General features: G+C 35.9%; 4 protein-coding genes across 4 annotated transcripts; 2 read left to right on the plus strand and 2 right to left on the minus strand.

The window, feature by feature from the left end:
- Positions 1 to 4550: 4550 nt before the first annotated feature.
- On the plus strand, positions 4551 to 6200 carry LOC117920830. The gene is made up of 5 exons (XM_034838482.1): positions 4551 to 4773; positions 4918 to 4964; positions 5111 to 5272; positions 5709 to 5828; positions 6030 to 6200. The coding sequence occupies exons 1-5, from the start codon at positions 4551 to 4553 to the stop codon at positions 6198 to 6200; spliced, it is 723 nt and encodes a 240-aa protein (XP_034694373.1).
- A 209-nt stretch (positions 6201 to 6409) lies between these two features.
- On the minus strand, positions 6410 to 7648 carry LOC117923735 (ankyrin repeat-containing protein NPR4-like; the record flags this gene model as incomplete). The annotated part of the gene is made up of 2 exons (XM_034842170.1): positions 6410 to 7080; positions 7160 to 7648. Coding segments are annotated over 2 exons (1104 nt in total), but the record flags the coding sequence as incomplete, so codon positions are not given.
- On the minus strand, positions 7591 to 10422 carry LOC117923725 (ankyrin-2-like). Its single transcript, XM_034842159.1, has 4 exons — positions 10324 to 10422; positions 9326 to 9483; positions 8500 to 8976; positions 7591 to 8095 (listed from the first exon to the last, which is right to left on the minus strand). The coding sequence occupies exons 2-4, from the start codon at positions 9462 to 9464 to the stop codon at positions 7911 to 7913; spliced, it is 801 nt and encodes a 266-aa protein (XP_034698050.1). The 5' UTR covers positions 9465 to 9483; positions 10324 to 10422; the 3' UTR covers positions 7591 to 7910.
- A 942-nt stretch (positions 10423 to 11364) lies between these two features.
- On the plus strand, positions 11365 to 13167 carry LOC117920835. Its single transcript, XM_034838495.1, has one exon. The coding sequence runs from the start codon at positions 11365 to 11367 to the stop codon at positions 13165 to 13167; it is 1803 nt and encodes a 600-aa protein (XP_034694386.1).
- The last annotated feature ends 9403 nt before the right edge of the window (positions 13168 to 22570 follow it).

Here is a 22570-nt window from a genome sequence, read left to right on the forward strand (position 1 = left end):
TAACCTATTAATGGCAATGTCATCAATATGTGTGTAGCTATTTTTTCCCGTCTGTGACAACAACCATTGGCACGTGCATGTGGTCAATATTCCAGCTTCAAGGGTCAAAATCTTATCTTCGTTGCCTTTAAGAAGGGGTAACGAGATAAGTGCTGTATCGAGACACTTGTCTAATGCAATTGATCAAGCATTCCATGCTCATGTCATGCTCAAGCGATTGGAGGTCTCAAAATTCCAGCATGTGCAACCCCAAATTGTGCAACAACTAAATGGGTAGATTACTTTAACCGTTATTATTTTACGTATCATTAAATATACGGTACTGATGTATTTGTCTTTTATGCTTGATGTATGCATATGATTGGTGTAATGCAATTGGTGGTGTAGATATGATTGTGGCATGTTCACAATCAAGTACATGGAACATTGGAACGGGGTGACACTAGCACATTCAATCGCGGAGGTAAGTGCAACCAAGACTTTAGAAATTGGTTTATTTGAATTTTTACCAAACCAGCCTATGATTTTGGTGTGTGTTGTGCAGGACAAGATGGATCTATATCGACTGAGGCTGGTCATTACTTTGGTTACTAATACGACAAACAATGCTAGAGATAAGGTCTTGAAGGCATGTCGAATTTGATTAATAGAGGCCACCTTGGACAGGCAAGGTCAATGATGGAACTGTACTTGCATGAGAGTGGGTCTAGTGGTGCCGGTAGTGCATAATCAGAAGGTGGCGCCCTCTATTTTTTTCTCTGTTGTTTGTTTCTCTTGAAAATTTATATTTGAGGGAATTACCTTTCCAATAAAAAATACTCAGGCATAAAAGTAGACTTTTTCCTAGAATCACAATTAAATACATATGAACTAAGCCAATAAATTAGTGTCCTTGTGAGTTTTGATAAGAGAAGACACGCACTAGAATGAATACCCTGTGAAGTATTTTATTTATTAATTTTTTTTTTCTGTGATAAGTACCTTGTCAAGTGATTTTGATAGTTATTACTAAATACTTTATACTAGAATTTTATCTGCTGAAAAATATAGAGGCTTATTGTTTGAATATTTGAGCATGTGGGCTTTATCAGTGGAAATTTAATGGTGCAGAATCTGGAGGTGGTTTGTAAGCTGGGAAAGCACTAAGAAAAGAAGAACAAGAAAATACCAAGGTTTTCCTCATTAATGCGATCTCACTTGCACATGCCAGTTGTAAGTTCTCATTTCTTGGATGGTTTGGATCTTTATGTTAAAGTTGTTAGTATCATGTGAAAGAGCTACCATCATACTATTGACTTCCTTTTTTTGTTGTGTTGTGAAATACATTAGGTGCTTCTGTTTTTTGCTACTTTCAACGATACAGATAAAAATTATGTTATTATTATTATAATTTTTCCTTAATTGCAGGCAACACTTGGAAAACAAGATGGTTGACAACCATAAAGACATAAGCAATGTTACAATTCAGAATCATGGCTGCTGGAGAAAGGGATGTGATCATAAGACATTCTCATCATGACTCAGACTTTATAATATAACTATTTCTATTTTGATTTTTGTTTGTAAAGGTAGGCATGCCCAAGACCGAAGCCCTCTAAAAACTATATAGATACATCATAATTGGTTATTTGGTTCACCATTTTTACTTTGGGCACCCATTGCATACTTCCGATATATTTGGATTGTGACCCCCTTTCTATTAGGTGCTTTTAGATTAATTTACCACTGACTATAAAAAATACATTGGTATATGAAAGTTTCGTTGAGCTAAAGAGGTTACTCCATGACCTCTTTGTAGGTGCGTAGTTCTAAGAAAGCCATGAAATATGAGAAACTATTGGCTAGGTTGAAGAAATTGATTTTTATTCTGCCTACTATTTGGCCAAGCTAATTCTGCTATATGAGAGGTGAAGCTGAAATTTTTAAGTAAGATATGGTGAATTCTATTTTGTGTCATCATCATGAATAACACCTATTGAATATCTGCATACTGCTGATATTGAATTTGTAATGGACAGTATCTCTTGGATTCATTGAAGACGTCTACAGACTGGTCCATCTTATGCCAAATCCATCCCACTGTGAGCCTATTATATGCTTCTCTTGACAGTTCTAAAATCGTATTTTAGAAGTCTAATGTTAATGGATTTGCTTTAGTCCTGGAAGTAGTAGTTGGTTAACTAGTTAAACTTGCACATGCTATGCCTAGAAACATCTTTTTGAAGTTTTGTTTGATATTCCATCACTTGTGGCTCAGTTTTGATGTCTCTTCCTCACTTCAAAGGCAAACGGTGATTGCAACCTTGTATGCTAGGACTAAAAATTTGTTCCTTCATTTCATTCAGCTTGTCCCCAATAATAAACTCGGTCGACCAGAACATAGAAAGCCAGCTGAAGACAAGGCACCCAGAATTGGTTGAATGGTTTAGAATGGTGGAACTGCCACGTATAGCGGGATTTTTCATTCCATTGTTGAAAAAGTGGTCTATGGAATATGCTGGAAGGCTAGCTCACAGAATTCTCAGCTTTTAGTATAACATTGTTGAATCTTGGACAAATTCCCACTACTTTTACAGGTTTATTTTTTCATCTAGTACCTTGAATTGGGAAAATAGTATAAAACACAATAATTTTCAGTGGTGTTGCAGGGATTATTCCGGCTATAAGCTGCTATGTGGCAGTAGGAAAATTGGGTTCTGGCCATATTTCCTGCCCCTTGTTTATACCGTTTATTGAGGACGCATTAATAGAGCTCATGAATTGGTCACACAGTCTTGTTTCAGTGGATAAATTGCACCAGTTAGCCACTGAGGCAGGTTTTGAACAAGAGTTCCTGTATAATTTTGGTACAAAGATTCTGCCTAGCCAGAAAAGTGAAGATGTAGAATTTTGGATTGGTTTGGCTCAGAAAAAACTCGCTAAAGCAATTCGCAGAGAAAGTGTATTTTCAGGCCTTCAGACTTTTCAAGACAAGGTCAGTTCAGTGATTCATGTAATAACCTCCTGGCCTTTGTCATGGACACTCTTGGACAATCCCTAGATAATTTCATTTTCAATTTACTGAACCATAAGAGTTTGTTCTGAAGGATTCCATCAAAGCTAAGTGTTCAAGTTCTACAGAAGCAAACATATAGTTATCATCCCAAATGTCGATCCCTCATTCAGAATTGTGAATATTTGAATGCTAAGGGGAGTATTTCTCATGTTCTAAGCCCTGGTCTTACCTTTCTCTATTAATGGTTGACAGGTTTAAGAGAGTAATTGTCTGGCTACTCTAGGAATTTTTGCATTTATGGGAAGAAAAACAAGATTATTTTTGTTTGGAATGGGAATAAAGGATCTTGATGAGCAGGTTAATGACTTCCTCAGGTACATCACTCTGCATTTTTTTCTATAACCCTTTTAAACTTCTCAACTTTATCCTTAGACTCCAGTAGGTTCAATGCTTTGATTTCAGTTACTTTGAGTGTGGTAGCCTTTTCATTTACCCCAAGTTTTCTTCATTCTCTATGTATCAACTTTTCATGGAGGTCAGTTAGTTTTGACACACTTACAATAGGGAAGGTAATATATGAAAATATTCTAATATTCAAACTCCTTTTACAGGTAGTAGCTGATGAAATTGGATGGCTTGATTTTTATGCTGCATTTCCTTTCGGATTCAATTAAGAGAGAAGGAGGTCCAAACAACATGCCATCCAAGTAGAGAAAGAGATTATTTTACATACTGTTTTTACGGTTTGCTATGATGTTTTCTCTGGGTTTTCACATTTCAGCAGTTTAACTCAGTAGCCCTTAAATGCAGACTTGTTGGCATTCTTGCTCCGAAGGTAGTAAGCATAATCTCAATTTTAAATTTTCTTTCCTGGAGTTGCCATGATTGTTGATTTATTTTACTTTTTATATTTTTTTTTAGTCAGAGCCTGCTTACTAGTTATCTGGAAGACTACTGGGCTGCCTATGATAGATCAGGGTATGATAATGCTGATTTCTCAAGCAGTCAGCTGCAGAAGATTGCAGAAAGAAATGCCCTTCACCAAACACAATCCACTGGAACCAAAGACACTACAAGTTCATCTCTAACCTTGGATGCACAACAGAAGGTGACTGACTTAATGGCAAGGAGAAATCCAGAAAAAATACCTCACTCTGGGAATAAACTGAGTAAGGTATGAGTCCTCAGTGGATAGATGAACCCAACAACAACTGTGAAACACCATTCTAAAATTATTCTTTGTAAATAAGTGACTGCACTACACAATTTTAGGGAACAATTACAATAATTTGCTGCTAGCAAGCTAGCTGCAAAGTGGGGACAGAGACAAGAACCCTGGTGAAGGCAGGAAGGACAGCTGAATCAGAGGCTCTGCATCAAAATTTACTCAGGAAATCCAGCATGAAGTTGATATCTACAAGCTCTGTAAGTCCAATGATCATCTGACTCGATGATTGGTAAAAAAAAACCATGTCAAAGTTCAGATGGTAATGCTTCAAATTGAATTGTGTTTAAGGATATATGGATGGGCACTCAGTTGCTTTTCATAGACATCATGGCTTCTCTGGAGCTTCTGCTAAAGCAAATGCGTGGCCGTAAGGTTACAGAAAGGAAAAGAAAGAAGCTAAAACAAACAGTAGCTGATATTGCTTCACTTATCCTAGTTACAATTCTAATGCTACTCCCTGTAATCACCTACTCATCAACTCTTTATTCTCCAATTTTTGGTCTTTCATCATTGGCTGAAGTAGCAGTTGGCTTTCTCTTTTCATATCCATGTTTGTGACTTTTGATCAGACAAAATGAATTATAATTGCCATAGAAGACAATTTATTTGGGCTTCCATCAACTGTGAAAATAATTATAAGAGAGGTGTTTTAAAATCCTTTTATCTTTTTCTGTGATCCAGGTATCTTTTGTAGGGCATACAACCATCTTAGCAGCTATAAAGAAGTACATGCCATCCTTGGTAATTCTTGTCACCCTTTCTCTTTTCATATCCATATTTGCATTTTAAAATTTTCCATTTCCACAAGATTGCACCCTATCATGCACTATGAATGGTCATAAATCAGTCGTGTCTGCGCTAGCAGTTTCTGATGGTGTTCTTTACAGTGGGAGTTGGGATGGAATGGAACCATCAGGCTGTGGTCTCTTAATGATCATAGTCCTTTGACAGTATTGGGGGAAGACACACCTGGAAATGTGATCTCAGTTTTGTCTCTAAAAGCTGACCACCATATGCTTCTTGCAGCTCATGAGGACGGATGCTTAAAGGTTTCTGATTCTTGAACCCTACTTAGTCTACACTAGAATTGGTAATCTTCCAATGGGGCATCTGGTGCATCCATGGAAAATAAAATAATCCAGTTTTGATTGATGTGGGCTTTGAACTCTCACTTTAGTCATGTAAAATAGAGCAGCCTCCAGATTGTTAATACAAAGAACAGAAACGGTTATCAATTATCCTCATTCTGAAATGATCATATCTCTTAAACACAATACCCTGGGTAAAAGAAAAATGGATGCATCCCAAATGGTTCCAAAAACAATTTGATCTTTATTTGCAGTGCGCCCCGTTGCAGTATTATGAAGTCACTGGCCAAGAGGGGATTGGTATCTACCAAATTGCCAGTGCCTTTATGTAGAGAACCTGTTGTGGGTTTACTAAATAGTTTCATCATTCATTTGCTTTCTTCTTCGCTTTTTCCAGATCTGGAGGAATGATGTCTTTATGAAATCCATACAAGCCCATAATGGTGCTGTTTTTGCTGTTGGCATGGAAGGGAAATGGTTGTTCACAGGAGGTTGGGACAAGAGTGTCAATGTACAGGTACATTTGCAAAATGGTGTTTGCTTAGCTTATAAGCATAATTAATGATGGATGCTGTAAAACATATTAGCACTTTGAAGTTCTTTTTAACCTTCAATTCTGTTTTCTCTTTCAACTTTTGGTTTTTATTTAAATCTAACCTTGAATGAAAGGTCTGTTGCATTTGCCCAATGAATCAGTCTCATGGCCCTTTATTTGTAGGAGATATCAGGAGATGATCTTCAAATAGAAGCATTGCCAGTTGGATCTATTGCTTCCGACTCCACCGTAACTGCACTGTTATACTGGCAAGGAAAGCTTTTTGTTGGCTGTGCTGATAGAATTATCAAGGTGGCTATACTTTTTACTCCGGCTTTTTTAATGAGAGACTGATTATCCATAGACTTCAATCTAGAAAACTTCTTGTTACAATTACAGGTTTGAAGACCCCATTACTTGTTGAAATCTAAAAAACAATTGTTTGATACATGAAGTTTATATATGTTGATGAATTTTTTGAATTGAGAAAAAACACACTAAAATAGAAAAACGATTAAAGTCTCCTTACATAAAAATGAAGCACAACTTTGATGGAACAAAACTAGAATGGAAAAGTTGTTTAACCATTAAAGTTTCTCACTGCAAAATTTGAACTTCACTAGTAGAGCATACGCTTACTGGGTCGAAAGAGAAACCTAGAGCCATATGTAGAGCGAAATATATCTGCCAAAAGGGGATATTGCAGTGAAAAATAGAGTGTGACTGGCACACAAGCAGATACTGCAATAAGCATAGGGGCCCATGCAAATCCATGACCGAAAACTAGGAAAAAGGTAATGGTAAAAGTTACCATCATGGATATGATAGAAACGAAAAGTGTTATGAGTCCAAACATCAACCTGGAGGGTAATGACTCGAGAAAATCGTCTTCTGCGTAGCGTGAGGTTAAGATAGATAAGAACACTAGTATTGAAGTTGAAGAGGAAAATAACGCTATTGCATCCGATACTGCAAATATCATGAAGGATTTCTTTCTCAACAAAATAGGAATGCCGGTATCCTGATTGCTACCACCTGGTACAGTGAAGGCAGCAGCAAACACAACAGTGGCTATAAGCGTTGCAACAAGCATAGATTGAGCAGCTGTTCCTCTCATCCACTTCTCTCCATCCTTCATTAAATTTTTGTGCTCCTTGGTGAACAAATCCCGGGGTGTTTTACCATCTTTGTTTTTCCTTTCTCTGTATGTAGGCAGCATGATCTTCTCCACCTCCTACCACATTTCAAATTGTAAGATAAACAAAAATTTTATAGCAAAAAGAGTATTATAGAGTTTGTTAAGTGATACTTACCTTAAACCATAATAGCTCTCGCTGCATTTGAAGAGCTGCTCCGGATACAATATTGCGTTGAGGTAGGGGTGCCTTTCGTCCAGCCAAATGCAACATGTTGTTATCATTATCATCTTTATATGGCACAATCAAATCCTTCATTGAGCCTATCTCATATATAAGATTGAAGATACTCTCACGGCGATGTAAAACCGCAATGTGAAATATAGTTCTGTTGTCATTGTCTGCTTCCCATATGAGATCAGGATAGGAGCCAACAAGCTCTGTTAAGAAGACGGTGTTTCCTAATTCTGCTGCAACAAGGAGAAGTGGAGAAGGTCTTCTGATCAGATCTGAAATCTCGGAGGGCTGTCGTTGTCTAACCTGCTGCCAAAGGTGTTTGACTAGTCGAAGGGCTTGGGTTTGCTTCGATTTTTTCTTTTGTTCTTCTTTGTTACATGATACTGCCAGTGTAAAGCAAATTAATTTTGATTCCAAAATCAAATAGTGGCAACAAAAACAATAGCAACATTAGAAACGAGCTTGTGTTTATGATTTGGCTTGACATCAAATATGGTATGACAACATAGGATAAGCTCATGAATTCGGGCTTGAGAGAGAAACTGAACAACTATAATGTTACCTGTTGGGATGTGCTATTAAAAGCTAATTAAATTTGGGTTAATATCCATGCAGTACCATCCACCAAAGTAGACTTAATTTTATAGTGGTTGGTAGTTGATTTTACTGTTAGGTTTAGCTGCCATTTACTTCAAACCTCAACAAAAGAAAGAGAAAATAACTTGCTTGAATTGATGAAAGTGTTCCACATATGAAGCTGATCTCCTCCAGAGAATGCAGAAGGCTTCCGAGCCAGGAGATGCAATGCAGTCTCATCATGCTCGTCTCTTTCTACAGCCAATGCTGGGTGGTGGTGCAATATGTCCAAGGCTACATCTGCATCATGAATAAATATTACAAATAAAGAATTGCTGTTCTGATTTGTTGGCTTCATATAGTTTCCCCAAGAAGCCATTTTGTGGACATGCAAGGCGGTGAGTTTAAGCAAGCATTTAGTAAAACAAAAATTATCAAAAATCAAAACCTTGGAATAGTAATTAAAAAATTAAATAAAATATAGTGATTGAATAAAAAATTGTTTGCTAAATGATTCACCAACTCCATGATTGCAAAACCTAACTGGAGAAGAAAGTGCTTAAAGCTGGTGGTATTTGCTACTCAAAAAATACTGTTCTGGTAATGCAACCAAAGACTATGCATTATATAAGACAATGCCTTTCCCTAGATTTTAACCGGCTGGTGGGTGATTCTGGATGAGGAGAGAAAAATTATTTACTCACCATACAGATCAGTACTGATGCATGTATTAAGTAGACCAACCCAATCACCCGGAGCTAAATGTTCATGAACAGTCTTGTTGTAGAGATACCGCACCATCTCACTATGTCCTAATAGAGCAGCCATATGGAGTGGTATCATTCCACCACCACCTTGGATCATTGGAAGGTTTTCATTCTTTTTCACCATAACCTCTGCAATTCTCACTATTCCTGATGCAGCAGCAAAGCAAAGAGCAGTATTTGAATATTTGTTCTGAAGTTCTAAGTCTTTTGGTTCCATCATTTTCACCATCTCCTCAACAAATTGGACATGCTTTGCCGCAGCAGCTATGTGTAGGGTTGTATCCCTTCCTTGTGTGATGGTCATGCGCACTGCTGGTGGAAACATTTTAAAAATACCTTCAGCAGTTTTCCAGTCACCTTTCATGGCCGCTCCATAAAGAGGTATGCACACAGTGAGGTAGAGGTATCTTTCTCCTGTGTAAGTTTCAAGCATCAAGATAAGCATCTCAGTAACACATGCACCCTTAATGAAAATTTTCAAATCAAACATTTTAATTCAAATACATTTTACAGATTCTAATTCATTGACTTCAAAACTCTGGCTTGAATTGGCCTCTTAATGTGAAACCTTGTGGGAAGCTATCACCAAAGCCGTGGCTTTATGCAGACCGATATTTTTTCAATCTTATTGTTTTGACCGTGGTATAGCTTCTATGTATGAACAATGTTAATACAAATAGTCATGCATAAGACCTTCTAAAGTTAATAAAAATGGGACAAATTCATTAAAGATTAGAATAAGAATAAGAATAAGATAACCTACCGGAAAGTAGAACTAGAGGTGACATCGGTTGAGGTGAAGTCACAACCTCAGTTTCAGGTCCATCTTGTGCTTGTGAGCTGCGGATAGAATCAACATCTATTCTTGCCTCTTCTTCTTCTTCTTCCGTCAGATTTGCCATTGGAGGTGAAGTGAACTCCCTGATGGGGTAAGTTCAACTATGATTAAGGCAAAGAAACATTTATATAATTAATATATAATGTATATGCATATGATTTCCTTTCACCTTATTTAGGAGAGACATGCTTTCTGCACTAGAAAACAAGGAGAATGCAGCATTTAGTTTCTTGATAGCCAATCAGTTACTAATTAATTAAGATCGTCATGCCAACAACCAAGGCTTTAGCACGATCCAACACTATTAAGTTTGCTCTTATATTACTTACCTTCTTTCTCCTGATTCCCTCCTCCAGTCATCCTCCAATTAATCCAACCAATAATTCTCTTACATAGAAATTTATAAATCAAATTTATATCTAGCCTTTTACTCTTGTCCATTATAATTGAAATTAACCAGTAGTCACAGTCATGTCATGATCACTCAAGCTACTTCAAACCTTTACTTAAATACCTTTTTCAAGAAATAAGGCCATGAAGAACTAAAATGCACTAGTAGGTAGACGAAAAAAAAAGAATCGTCAGTCGTTCCTGTATGGTCCCAACCCCCAAAGCAAACCAATTATAAAGGAATTGGGAATATCTGGATGCAAAGACAAAACTAACAGAGCCCAAAAGTTCAAGCTCAAAGTTATATAGATAGATAGATAGTCAAAAAGAATATTAAAGAAGACAGGTTGAGCTAATATTATTGCCAAGCACTGTGCAGAATTTTACAACTGATCATCATGTTTCTTGCTGAGAATAAAAGAGAAAGATGTAGAAAAGATATGTAGCACCACCCACTGATTAATACAACGTTTTTTTCCCAGTTTTCTTGACGTTAATAACTACTATAAATTAGTAAGGGTTCAAATAGTTACCTCCTTAAGGAAGAACCGAGAACAACGAACTCCTAATTTCCTGAATTCCTCAAGTTACTTCACCACAGTGGACAAAATATACAGTAGAAAGAATTGGTGAAAAACCTCAGAATGGAAGAAGAATACTTACCATGCCATGGACAAGCTATCCAGGATTATATAACAAGGCATCTACATATTTTTTTTCTCAAGTCAATCTAAGTCAATTTTAAAAAATGCATTATTCCGAGTTACAAGATCCACTTTTCTAGGAGTTTAATATGTTGTTACATTTCATTAGCTGTGTTATTTACAAATTATGCCATCCATTTCCCTTGCAATTGAATAGGGTATTATATCTAATTATACAGCTACTTTTATTAATTTTATATGGTCTGTAAAAGTCAAGTGGCCTGAATTAACGTGCATATGCTCGACTTAATTATTTAAGTTCACACTTGATAATCACATGATCCGCTTCTGATTTGTGCTACCTCCAAATAATTGACATGGATAATGGATATGTACATGCATATCAAAGCTTTGACTAATTTACAGAAAGTGTTAAATAGAAAAAACAATTGAATAGTGAATTGCTGGTTGTTGAAGCAAAACAAACGTGTAGAAGCTCTAAGTTTTGGTGACTTCCGCATTGATTTGAGAAGTGTAGTTGAGAATGGTGCACCTCGTGTTTGCTATTATAATAAATTTGCTAGAAGGGTTGACCGAAAGCAAGCCAATAAAGTTTCTTAATTAGGCATGTTCGTTCTCACATGTTCGCCAGAAAATCAATAGTGGGAACTGAAGTTCTTGACATGTAGATGTTCTTACATGTTTTCCAGAAGTCCTCCCTCCAACATATATCAGCCCTTTCGGTTCTTCTCATCTTGCTGAGAACGAAGTTCTTAGAGCCCCCCTCCACAGTTAATCTAATTGCAATTGTGCGTCATATCAGGCTGCCTCCAAATCGATCACATCTTCCTGCAGTTAGTAGGGCAATATTATCACAAGCCAATATCAGGCCTCAAAATTCCTCTCATCTTCCTGTATTTCCTAAAGGCAATGAAGTCAGAAAGTAATGTCAAGCCACGTCAAAGGAGTGCAATATCATTACCGGCCAGTAGGGTGAGTTCTAAAAATTCTTGTCTTCCTGCAATTCCTGAGGCAATAAAGCCAGCAAGCAATGTCAGGGTGCGTCAAAGAACTGCTCCTCAACATTCTTCTCAACTTCCTATAGTTTCTATTAATGCAGTCAGGTCAGCAAGTATTCTCAGGCCAGGTCAAAGAACTGCAAAACTATCACCCGCTAATAACATGTCTTCTCAAAATTTTTCTGGTCTTCTTATAGCTTCTAATGCAGTAAAGCCAGAAAATGATGTCAAACCGCACCAAAGAAGAGCAAGATCATTATCAGCTAAAATCATTCCTCGTCCAATTTATTCTCATCTTCCTATAGTTTCTACTATACTGACCTCACCGAGTAATGCCAAGTTGCATCAAACAAGAGCAAGATTATCATCAGCCAAAATCAGGCCTCTGCAAAATTCTTCTCATCTTCCTATAGTTTCTACTATAGTGACCTCGGCAAGTTATGTCAAGCCGCGTCAAGGAAGTGCAAGATTTTCACTAGCTAAAATCAGGCCTTCCCAAAATCCTTCCCAGCTTCCTATAGTGACCTCGGCAGGTAATGTCAAGCTGCGTCAAGGAAGGGCAAGATTTTCACCAGCTAAAATCAGGCCGCCTCAAAATCCTTCCAAGCTTACTATAGTGACCTCGGCAAGTTATGTCAAGCCGCGTCAAGGAAATGCAAGATTTTCACCAGCTAAAATCAGGCCTCCACAAAATCCTTCTCAGCTTCCTACAGTGACCTCGGCAGGTAATGTCAAGCCGCGTCAAGGAAGGGCAAGATTTTCACCAGCAAAAATCAGGCCGCCTCAAAATCCTTCCCAGCTTCCTATAGTGACCTCGGCAAGTTATGTCAAGCCGCGTCAAGGAAATGCAAGATTTTCACCAGCTAAAATCAGGCCTCCACAAAATCCTTCTCAGCTTCCTATAGTGACCTCGGCAAGTAATGTCAAGCCGCGTCAAGGAAGGACAAGATTTTCACCAGCTAAAATCAGGCCTCCTCAAAATTCTTCTCATCTTCCTATCATTTCTACTAGAGCGACCTCGGAAAATAATGCCAAGTTGCAAGAAAGACGCGCAAGATTAATATCATCTGCTGATATCATGCCTCCTCAGAAGTCCTATCATCCTGTAGTATATAATGCAACCAAGTCAGCAAGTAATGTCAGGCCACGTCAAAAAAGGACAATATTATCACCATCTAATATTGTGCCTAATGCAATTGCGTCAGCAAGTGATGTCAGGCTGCTTCAAAGAAGCGTAAATGATGCACCTCCTCAAAATTCTTCTCAGCTTCCTGCAGTTCCTAAGGTAGTAACCTCAGCAAGTAAAGTCAAGCCAGGTGAAAAAAGTGCAAGAGTATCACCTCCTCAAAAGCCTTCTCATCTTCCTCTAGTTTCTAGTACTGCAATAGAGTCAGCGAGCTATGTCAGGCCACGCCAAAAGAGGCAAGTATCCTCAGCAGCTAGTCTCGTGCCTTCCGAAAACTCTTCTCATCGTCCTGCATTGCCTAATAATGTGAGGCCGCATCAAAGAAGTACAATATCATCAGCCTCCAAAGTCATGCCTCCTCAAAAATCTTCTCATCTTCCTTCTGTGCGTGATTCAATGAAATCATCAAGCACTGTCAACCCTCATCAAAGAAGTGCAAGACTTTCACCTGCTGATAACATGCCTTCTCAAAATTCTTCTCATTCTGCTCCTGCATATACAAATGCAATAATGTTAGCAAGTCACTAAGGCCACTTTTTAGAAAGTGTAATATTTTTACATGCTAATGTTGTTGGACAGTACACTTGAATTTGTGAAGTTTTCAAAATATTAGAATTTTATTTGGTTTTCAAAAGTCAATTAAAATATTTTTAATTTGATTGGTTGATTTAGTTTTTATATTCAAGTAATTGAGGTCCCCCACAAGACTTTCATACCTCTTGTTCTTTATAAGCCTCCCAAACAAGTTATGTGAAAGATGGTTACTGGTAAAATCTTTCATAAGGAAGCAATGACAAGATCAAAAGAGCCATCAGAACTCTTTGATTTGGATTTATGCAACTCAATTCATAAAAATCCTCTGGTAAGAATAAATATTTTTTTGACCCTTCATTGTTAGTTTTAGTAGATAAACCTAGATGCATTTTTCAAAGAAAACATTTGAAGTGTTTAGTGCTTTTGCAAAATTTAAAGCTCTTATTAAAAACGAAAATGACTGAAATGTAAAGGGCAACAAGATTTGATAGAGAAGACAAATTCATATTAAAAGAATTCGAAGGATATTGTGAAAATAATAGGATTCATCCACCTTTAATAGTTTCATATCCTCTACAACAAAATAAGTAGTTGAAAAAAAAAATATAACTATTCATGATATGACTTGCAATACTACGCTGAAAATTAAGAAAACGCTTAAAGAATTTTAGTCATTTTCTTGGAATTGAATATGGTATTATATTTCAATGGTTGTGTTATTATATTTAATTATACAGCTATTTTTATTAATTTTAAATGGTCACCAAAAGTCAAGTGGCCTAAATTAACATGCATATGCTCGACTTAATTATTTAAGTTCACACTTGATAGTCACATGATCCATTTCTAATTTGTTTTACACTTAATTATTTAATTATAACCATACATACACATGCTTGAATTAATGTGCTACGTCCAACTAATTGACATTGATACATGCATATTAAAGCTTTGAGTCAATTACAGAAAGTGCTAGTTAGAAAAAATAAGACACCAACTTCAAATTCTTTGGTATGGTCAAGAGTGAAAAACACAAACAAAAAATGAAATATAATTCTAATTAAAAACTTTTCAATTTTCAAAATCTGTATTCTTTTCAAAAAAAAAAAAGGAAAAAGGAAAAAAAATAAAATTGAAAAAAAAAGGTTGAATTTAATCCTTCTTTCTTGTTTTTAACTTTTTCTTTTGTTTTTAAATTTTGATGAAAATCATGGAATAAGGTCAACTGCTTTAACTAGTGAAGGGAGTATAACCCAGTTTCCGACCAATATGAACAGCATCTACAATTTAAAAAAGAAAGATGTATGGTGGCTGGGGGAGACTGCATCTAATGTGATCATGTGGAACCTCGGCGTGGAAGCAAAAACAATAGAATAATGAAGTTTTGTCTGTTGAAGCGAAGCAAACTTGAATAAGCTCTAAGTTTTGGTGACTTCCACATCGATTTGATCAGTAGTATGTTGGTAAAAGGATTGACCCAAAGTAAGCCAATAAATTTTCTCACATGTTCGCCAGAACATCAATAGCGGGAACTGAAGTTATTGATATATAGGTGTTTTCCAGAAGTCTTCCCTCCAACATTTCAGCCCTTTCAGATCTTCCCCTTAACAATTGATCAAATTGCAACAATGTGTCATATCAGGCTGCCTCCAAATCCATCACCCTTTGGTGCCAAGATTGATGAGAGTGTTGTTTGGCACAAAAGATATGGTCATTTCAACTTGAAGTCACTGAAGTTCATGCAAGAAGCTGGTGTGGTTGAAGACATGCCTAAAATCACAGTTAATGCTCAAACTTGTGAAAGTTGTGAGCTAGGGAAGCAACATCGCAAATCATTCCCTCAAAATATGTCCTAGAGAGCTCCTCACAAGCTGGAATTAGTTCATTCAGATATTTGTGGACCAATGAGCATGGCCTCATTGAGCAACAATGTATATTTTGCACTATTTATTGATGATTTCAGTAGAATGACTTGGGTTTATTTTCTAAAAACCAAATCACAAGTGCTCTCTGTGTTCAAAAGCTTCAAGAAAATGGTTGAAACTCAAATTGGCCAGAAGGTTAAGGTGCTCAGAACCGATAATGGAGGTGAGTATACCTCAAAAGAGTTCAATGTTTTTTGTCAAGAAGCAGGAATTGTACACCAATTGACAGCTCCATACTCACCGCAGCAGAATGGAGTCTCTGAGAGGAAAAACAGAACGGTAATGGAGATGGCAAGGTGCATGCTATTCAAGAAGAAGCTACCAAAACTTCTATCGGCTGAAGCAGTTAGCACCTCAGTATATTTGCTTAATAGACTACCGACTAAGTCTGTTTAGAGAAAAACACCAATAGAGGCATGGTCTGGTGTAAAACCATCTATCAAGCACCTGAAAGTGTTTGGCTCATTGTGTTACCTTCATGTGCCATCTATCAAGAGAGGAAAACTTGATGAAAGAGTTAAGAAAGGTGTTTTTGTTGGGTATGCAGTAGAATCAAAAGGTTACAAAATTTATAGCTTGAGTAGAATGAAAATTATGATAAGTAGAGATGTGCACTTTGATGAAAATTCTTATTGGAATTGGGACTTGAAAAAAGTCCATAAATGTGATCAAACCACTTCTTCTATTTTTGAACCAACAATAGAAAGTGCAAGTATTGAAGATCACTCGATGTTGAAGCAACTTCAAACACACCAGTGCTTAAGGTAAGTCCATTATCTGATGTGTATGAGAGGTGCAATCTTGTACATGCTGAGCCTACATGTTACATAGAAGCTGCAAGATTTCCATAATGGATTGAGGCTATGAAAGCTGAAATTGATGTTATTGAAAGAAATAGAACTTGGAAGTTGACGGAATTACTTGAAGCTAAAAAGGCAATTGGTGTAAAATGGGTTTTCAGAACCAAATTCAATTCAGATAGTTCAATCTTCAAGCACAAGGCTAGATTGGTTGTGAAGGGTTTTGCTCAAGTTGTTGGAGTGGACTATGGTGATACATTTGCACTAGTAGCCAGACATGACACTATAAGGCTGCTACTTGCACTTACTGGTCAAATGGGATGGAAAGTGTACCATTTAGATGTCAAGTTTGCTTTTCTAAATAGTATACTTCTTGAAGAAATTTATCTTCAACAACCAGAAGGCTTTGAGATTACTGGGCATGAACACAAAGTGTACAAGCTGCACAAGGCTCTTTATGGTTTGAAGCAAGCACCAAGGGCCTGGTATAGCAGAATTGACTCTCACCTTATCCAACTTGGATTTAGGAGGAGTGAAAATGAAGCTACTTTGTATTTGAAACAAAATGAGGATGGTTTGCAATTGGTAGTGTCACTTTATGTTGATGACATGCTAGTGACTAGAAGCAATGTACGATTGTTGGTTGAGTTCAAAATGGAAATGCAAGATGTATTTGAGATGTCTAACCTTGGCATCATGCACTACTTCCTTGGAATGGAAATATACCAATGCAGCTCGGGTATCTTCATTTCACAGAGAAAATATGTTGTTGATATTCTCAAGAAATTCGAGCTAGAATCATGCAAAGAAGTAGTAACTCCACTGGCACAAAATGAGAAAATTTCAAAGAATGATGGTGAGAAACTTGAGGAACCCTCTGCATATAGAAGCTTGGTGGGCAGCCTACTATACTTGACAGCAACCAGACCTGACTTGATGTTTCCAACTAGTTTGTTTTCAAGATTCATGAGTTCACCTAGCAATGTTCACATAGGAGTTGCAAAAAGGGTGCTAAAGTATGTTAGAGGTACAGCAAATCTTGGCATCTGGTATTTAAAGACAAGAGGAGTTAAGCTAGATGGATATGCAGATAATGATTGGGCAAAAAGTGTTGATGACATGAAGAGCACTTCAGGTTATGTATTCACAATTGGTTCAAGTGTCATTTATTGGAATTTAAGAAAGCAAGAAGTAGTGGCACAATCAACTGCAGAAGCTGAGTATATCTCCTTAGCAGCTGCTGCAAATCAAGGAATATGGTTAAGGAAATTGCTTGCTGATCTAGACTAGAAACAAAGCTCACCAACAGAGCTTTACTATGACAACAAGTCAGCCATTGCCATTGCTCAAAATCTTGTTCAACATGACAGGACCAAGCACATAAATGTAAAATTTCACTCTATAAGGGAAGCCGAAAAGAATTCACTTGTCCAGTTTCATTATTGCTCAACTAATGTGCAACTTGTTGACATAATGACTAAGGCACTTCCTAAATCAAGGCTGGAGTTCCTAAGGTTGAAGCTTGGCATGTCCAAGGCAAATCTTAAGGAGGAGTGTTAGAACTCATGAGAGTTTGCCTCTGAAGTTTGAAAAAGTCTTAGTTAAACTTAGTCTTTATTATTATTTCATATCAGATTCTTGCTCCATAATTTCCCGTTTTCAGTTAGTAGAAGTAGTGCCAATAAAATCTGACAGTAGCTGAGATTTTTTGCAATTTTCGTTTGGTTGTAAGCCTATAAATAGGCATTCTCATTTGTGAAATAGATGTGTGCCTTTATTCAATTCTTAACTCTCAAATTATTTATTTTTCTCTGCAAGTTCTAGTTCTTTTTTCTACATATTATGACACCAGATGCCCTTGACAAGAACTTAGTTATTGATCTCCATTTGCCCGTAACTACCTCCATTGATGCTACTCCTACAAATGCCCATCCCATGATCACATGTCATAAACTACAATCCAACCTAGACTTGGTTGCACAAATGGCGCTTCTCTCCTCCAATTCAGAGTCGAAGTCTCTCAAAATAGCCTTAACAGTTCTCATTGGCGTACTGCTATGCAAGAAGAGCTTGCTGCACTTCACCATAATCACACATGGGTATTAGTCCCACGGCCTCCTTATACCAATGTTGTTGGTTCCAAATGGGTCTTCCAAACAAAGTTTAAAGATGATAGGTCTACTCACCAGTTTAAAGCTCATCTTGTTGTTAAGGGTTTTACATAAATTCTTGGCCAAGATTTTGAGGAGACATTCAGTTCTGTTATTAAGAAAACAACAGTACATCTCATACTTTCTACTATTGTTACTTGGAATTGGACCATTCGTCAACTTGACATTAAAAATGCTTTCCTCCATGGTCACCTGCAAGAAACAATTTATATGGAGCAACCTTTGGGTTTCATTGATTCATCATTTCTTACTCATGTTTGTCTCCTTAAACGCTCTATCTATGGCTTGAAGCAAGCTACTCCTTGTGTCTGGTTTGTCTCATTTATCTCAAAATATAATAGCCAAGATTGGCTTATAAATATCTGAGAATGGAAATCTTACCATTCTTTCATTCTCTTTTATTGAGCACTCCTTTTCCTTAATGTAGAATATTTGAAACTCAATGGCACAAAGAGATACAAAATTCAGAAGCAGTTTTATATTTCACATGTCATAAAGGTCTAATTGAAAGACTAATTGAAAGAACATAACTTTGGATCTTAGGTGTTCAGTTATATGTTCTAACATGTTTGACAAGTTTAATCTGCCTAATTTGGCAAATAAGATGTTAGCAAGATGAGGGTAAGCTTAGGAGGTCCCACAGCACGAGGCAAGCCACTTGTGAGATTAAGTAGTCTGATTAGGAATACATTGTTTGGCTTCACAAGTCAATACAAGGCAAAATTAAAACATTAATAATTTGATTTTAACCAAAATTGATGTCTTAACCACCATGTTTCCTTTCTAAATGAATTAAGATGGTTCAATTTGAATGGAACCTAATTAATTGGGACTGTTAGAAATCATTGTGAAGAGAAACTAACACAAACTTTGCCCTGCATCATGTTTGGCCCTCAAACCCATATTTCACCTAATTGATTTGGTGGAAGAGGCTTCAATGTATCCACACTAACTATTTGGGATTCATCTTTTTTCCTTTTGGTTGATCATTCTCTTTTTTGTTTTTGTTTTTTTTTTTTTCATTTTTTCCTCTTTGGTTTTCAAGTTACAAATCATTTAATCAAAGAAACAATAACCAAAAATTTTTTACTTTTACTTTAATGTATCTTCATTTTTTGGGTGCTAGGAGTCTCGTCTAGTGTTTTTTTTTTTCCCCAGTTTTTCATGTTTTCGGGTTTTCTCAAAATATAATGTAACTTCAAAGTTCCATCACAGAAAAAGAAAAAAAATGCAATCCCCATCAAAGAAACAAAGATTCATTTAATGATTTCATTTTACTAGTCCCCCTAGCCATATATCTGAAAAGGGTTTACTATTAAGCTTCTTGTTTAGCTATTTGCTAACATCAACCATCTTCTTCATTCATTGACTACCCTATGTATCAATAATTTTAAAAACTCTCATTTCAATGCTTCAGTGTATTTCACTAGCATAAAAATAGGTTTATAACCTAACTCTCCACATAATACAACGAGCTCTAATGCATTGAATTCCAGTCTCCAAACCTTTTACTTTCTTTTATGTCATGTTCATTTGATTTTTCTTTTTCATTCTTTGACTGGGTGGGGGCAATAGGCATCTCTCTCATTTGAGCCCTACATTTTGAAGATAAGGCATTTCCTTTTTCTTTCTTTGTGTGGATGCACATTCTATGGCTAGGTTTCTCTTACGTTGAATAAAAAGCCAGTTCTCAATAGGGCCAATATCATCACTCCAATGGCATGTTTGCTTATTGGCAGAGTGAACAAAGTGAGACTTTGGCAAGACAACAGTAAAGAGAAAGCATAGAAAAGTTGAAACCTTTGGAGTAGCTCTATTGTTATCTTGAAAAAAAGGAGGAAACAACAAGATATTAATAAAATAAAATATTCTTTCCTATTTTTCTTAGAAAATGTGATAGAAGTTTGATAAAATTAATAATTAATAGTTTCCTATTGTTTTTTCTATAGAAAAGGTGACAACATAAAACTATTTCAAAGTTTTACGATTAAGTTTGGATTTTATCATGTAGGGGATTGTCCTTAAGCATGATAGATAATAAACCCTTGACCAAAACAAAAGGATTGGGGCTGCCATCTCTCCAACCTCATCATACAAAGGTGGACAATTTGATATCAACTTACTAGTCTGGAAGAAACTTATTTTTTTTTCCTTTTTGTTCTTTTTTTTTTTTTTCATTTTTGATATTGAATATGCTAAAGCTAAATGCGATTGCTATGAAAGTGAATCACTTACAATAAGCATAAGAAAATTTTAAAAATGAGTTTGTTTATTAACTTAATTTGTTTTATACAGCAATTTTATCAAGCAATGATTTTTCCTTTCTTTCTTTCTTTCTTTTGATCATTGTATGAATTATTACAATAATAATAGTAATAAATAACAAGTAATAGTTTTTATAATATAAAGTTTTATGTGAAAAGAAATGCTTAAGAAATTAAGTTTTTTCTAAGAAACAAATGAAAGGAGTGAAATAGAAAATACTTTTTTTTTCTTGTATTCACATAATTGAAGTATCCTAAAATGATAATTAAGTATATAGAGCATCTTCTTGAGTCAATTTTGGTCTTCAAATATTGAACTTGTGAATTTACTTGCTGGCTTTGTATTTAAACTGCCCTGAACTCAATGATTTGAATCTGAACTCCTGTACAAATTTCCATGGAGGTATTAGTCTGATGCCTTTTTCTGAGGTTATGATCTTTCTAAAATCCCCCTTGGTTAGATCATAAGTAGAATGAAAATTTTAGAGTCCTAAGTATGGCCTTTCTAAGGTTCTTTTTTAAAATACAAGTTAATAGGTTCATTATGTTGCATCACTAGTTTGTCATCTCTTAAATTCTATTATTATTATGTATTCATTCCATTTTTTGACAAATTGAAAAATACCAATAGACGTTGCTTTATATTTTTATTATAAAGCAACCATATTTTTTATTATATTAAAAACAATCTTTATATTTTTGTTTTTTAAATTAGGTGTTTATTATGTGTTCCAAGCCTAAGCAGTTCAATAATTTATTCTTTAAAGATGGTTTGTACTTATAAGTAGCTATCCAAGTCAAATAATCAGCAAATCAAGCTTAAGGTGAAATTTTTCAAATTACAAAAATTTTACATTTGTCAAAAGAATGAAAAAGCCAAGTTCTTATGTGGAATGTTTATTTTTATTGATCTTAAAGGCTAAGTTCTTGGCTTGACTGCTAAAGAAGTTGTTAGACAGGTCTAAGCAGGTGAAGTTTAAAGCATTTAAAATAAATTAGAAGACCTGCAGAATTTTAATTATTTGCTAGTGATAATAGTTGTAGCCTCAGCCTTCTTTTGTTTATGATATTAAGACAATCAGTTTTTGTTGATCAATAAAAACTTTAAACTTAATTTACAAATTTAAGGGTTGGCCAAAATCTTTGGGAAAGTAATAATACACTTGGAGACTTAGTTATCTCCTTACAAGGACTGCAAATGAACTAACTATCATTCTTAGTCTAGTTCATGCTTCATTTCAGATTTGAATTTTTCTTACTTGCTCTATTGTTGCCCAAATTTCTTGATCATTTTTCATTCTCTAATCATTCTGCCCAAGAATTTGAATAGAACCTCCAAATAATCATCCAAATTTTCAACTCTCGACAAGCAACCACACTTGGACAGTCATAGTTCCACTCTCCTTGCAATATGAGATTCAAAACATAAGGAATTTTGGTTTCTTGTTCAGTCTTATTGTCTACTTTGCATGTTATTGGTAAGATAATGGCAGCTCCACACAAGTGGAATGACATGAGTAAGGTGCATGTTGCTACAACGATGAGACGGAGACCAAAAAAATTCTGTCACAATTTGAATTATTGCCCAAAGCAGGTTCTCTTATTGCCAGGGTATAACTCTCAAATTAAGCTCATTTGTAATGTATGGGAAAATTATAGGCTAATAATGTCCGAAAGCTGATGGCTAGTGAGGTTTGTGTCTATATGAATGTGTTTTTGAGTTTTGAACCTTAATTTATAATCTAGAGATTAAATATGGAATCTTGTTTTTTTCTACAAATGTTGGAGATGTTACAATATTAGAACTGTTGATTTCGTATGATGCCTTGATGTCTTTTGATAAACTTAGGATGAATTGTGGACTTGGGAAGAGAGCATTTCATCAATAAGCATGTAAGAAAACACCATATGCACATGTCAATATGAAAATCACTAAACCGGGGCATGAATACCAAAAAATGTAAACCTTGTACCTATAGTAAAATAATGGAAGTTCAAACTTTGGAAATCATGTGTTTTTCCTTTTTAAATTGATCTATGCATGAAAACATGAAAAAGATTGCTAAGGTTGTGGCCATTAACAATATATCCCTAGAGGGATAAAGCAATATCATAGAGAGAAAATTTGGAAAAGGTACACCCTTGGGCTAACCTAGAACTACAAGCTAGGACAAGAATTGGTCACAACCATGTAACTACAAAATCTACTTATAATTTCTAGGCAACTTCAGAGTGCA

This window comes from Vitis riparia, chromosome 1 (assembly GCF_004353265.1).
Source record: "Vitis riparia cultivar Riparia Gloire de Montpellier isolate 1030 chromosome 1, EGFV_Vit.rip_1.0, whole genome shotgun sequence".
NCBI classification, from domain to species: Eukaryota; Viridiplantae; Streptophyta; class Magnoliopsida; order Vitales; family Vitaceae; genus Vitis; species Vitis riparia.

What these genes read in the sequence shown, in the direction of transcription:
- LOC117920830 (XM_034838482.1), top strand. Translation starts at nt 4,551, where the DNA reads ATGGCTTCTCTGGAGCTTCTGCTAAAGCAAATGCGTGGCCGTAAGGTT. An exon ending in CTTTCTCTTTTCATATCCAT is followed by an intron (nt 4,774 to 4,917) that starts GTTTGTGACTTT and finishes TATCTTTTGTAG; the next exon opens with GGCATACAACCATCTTAGCA. An exon ending in ACAAGAGTGTCAATGTACAG is followed by an intron (nt 5,829 to 6,029) that starts GTACATTTGCAA and finishes CTTTATTTGTAG; the next exon opens with GAGATATCAGGAGATGATCT.
- LOC117923725 (XM_034842159.1), bottom strand. Translation starts at nt 9,464, where the DNA reads ATGGCAAATCTGACGGAAGAAGAAGAAGAAGAGGCAAGAATAGATGTT. An exon ending in ACCTCTAGTTCTACTTTCCG is followed by an intron (nt 8,977 to 9,325) that starts GTAGGTTATCTT and finishes AAACTTACACAG; the next exon opens with GAGAAAGATACCTCTACCTC. An exon ending in CATCAGTACTGATCTGTATG is followed by an intron (nt 8,096 to 8,499) that starts GTGAGTAAATAA and finishes TTCATGATGCAG; the next exon opens with ATGTAGCCTTGGACATATTG.
- LOC117920835 (XM_034838495.1), top strand. Translation starts at nt 11,365, where the DNA reads ATGAAGTCAGAAAGTAATGTCAAGCCACGTCAAAGGAGTGCAATATCA.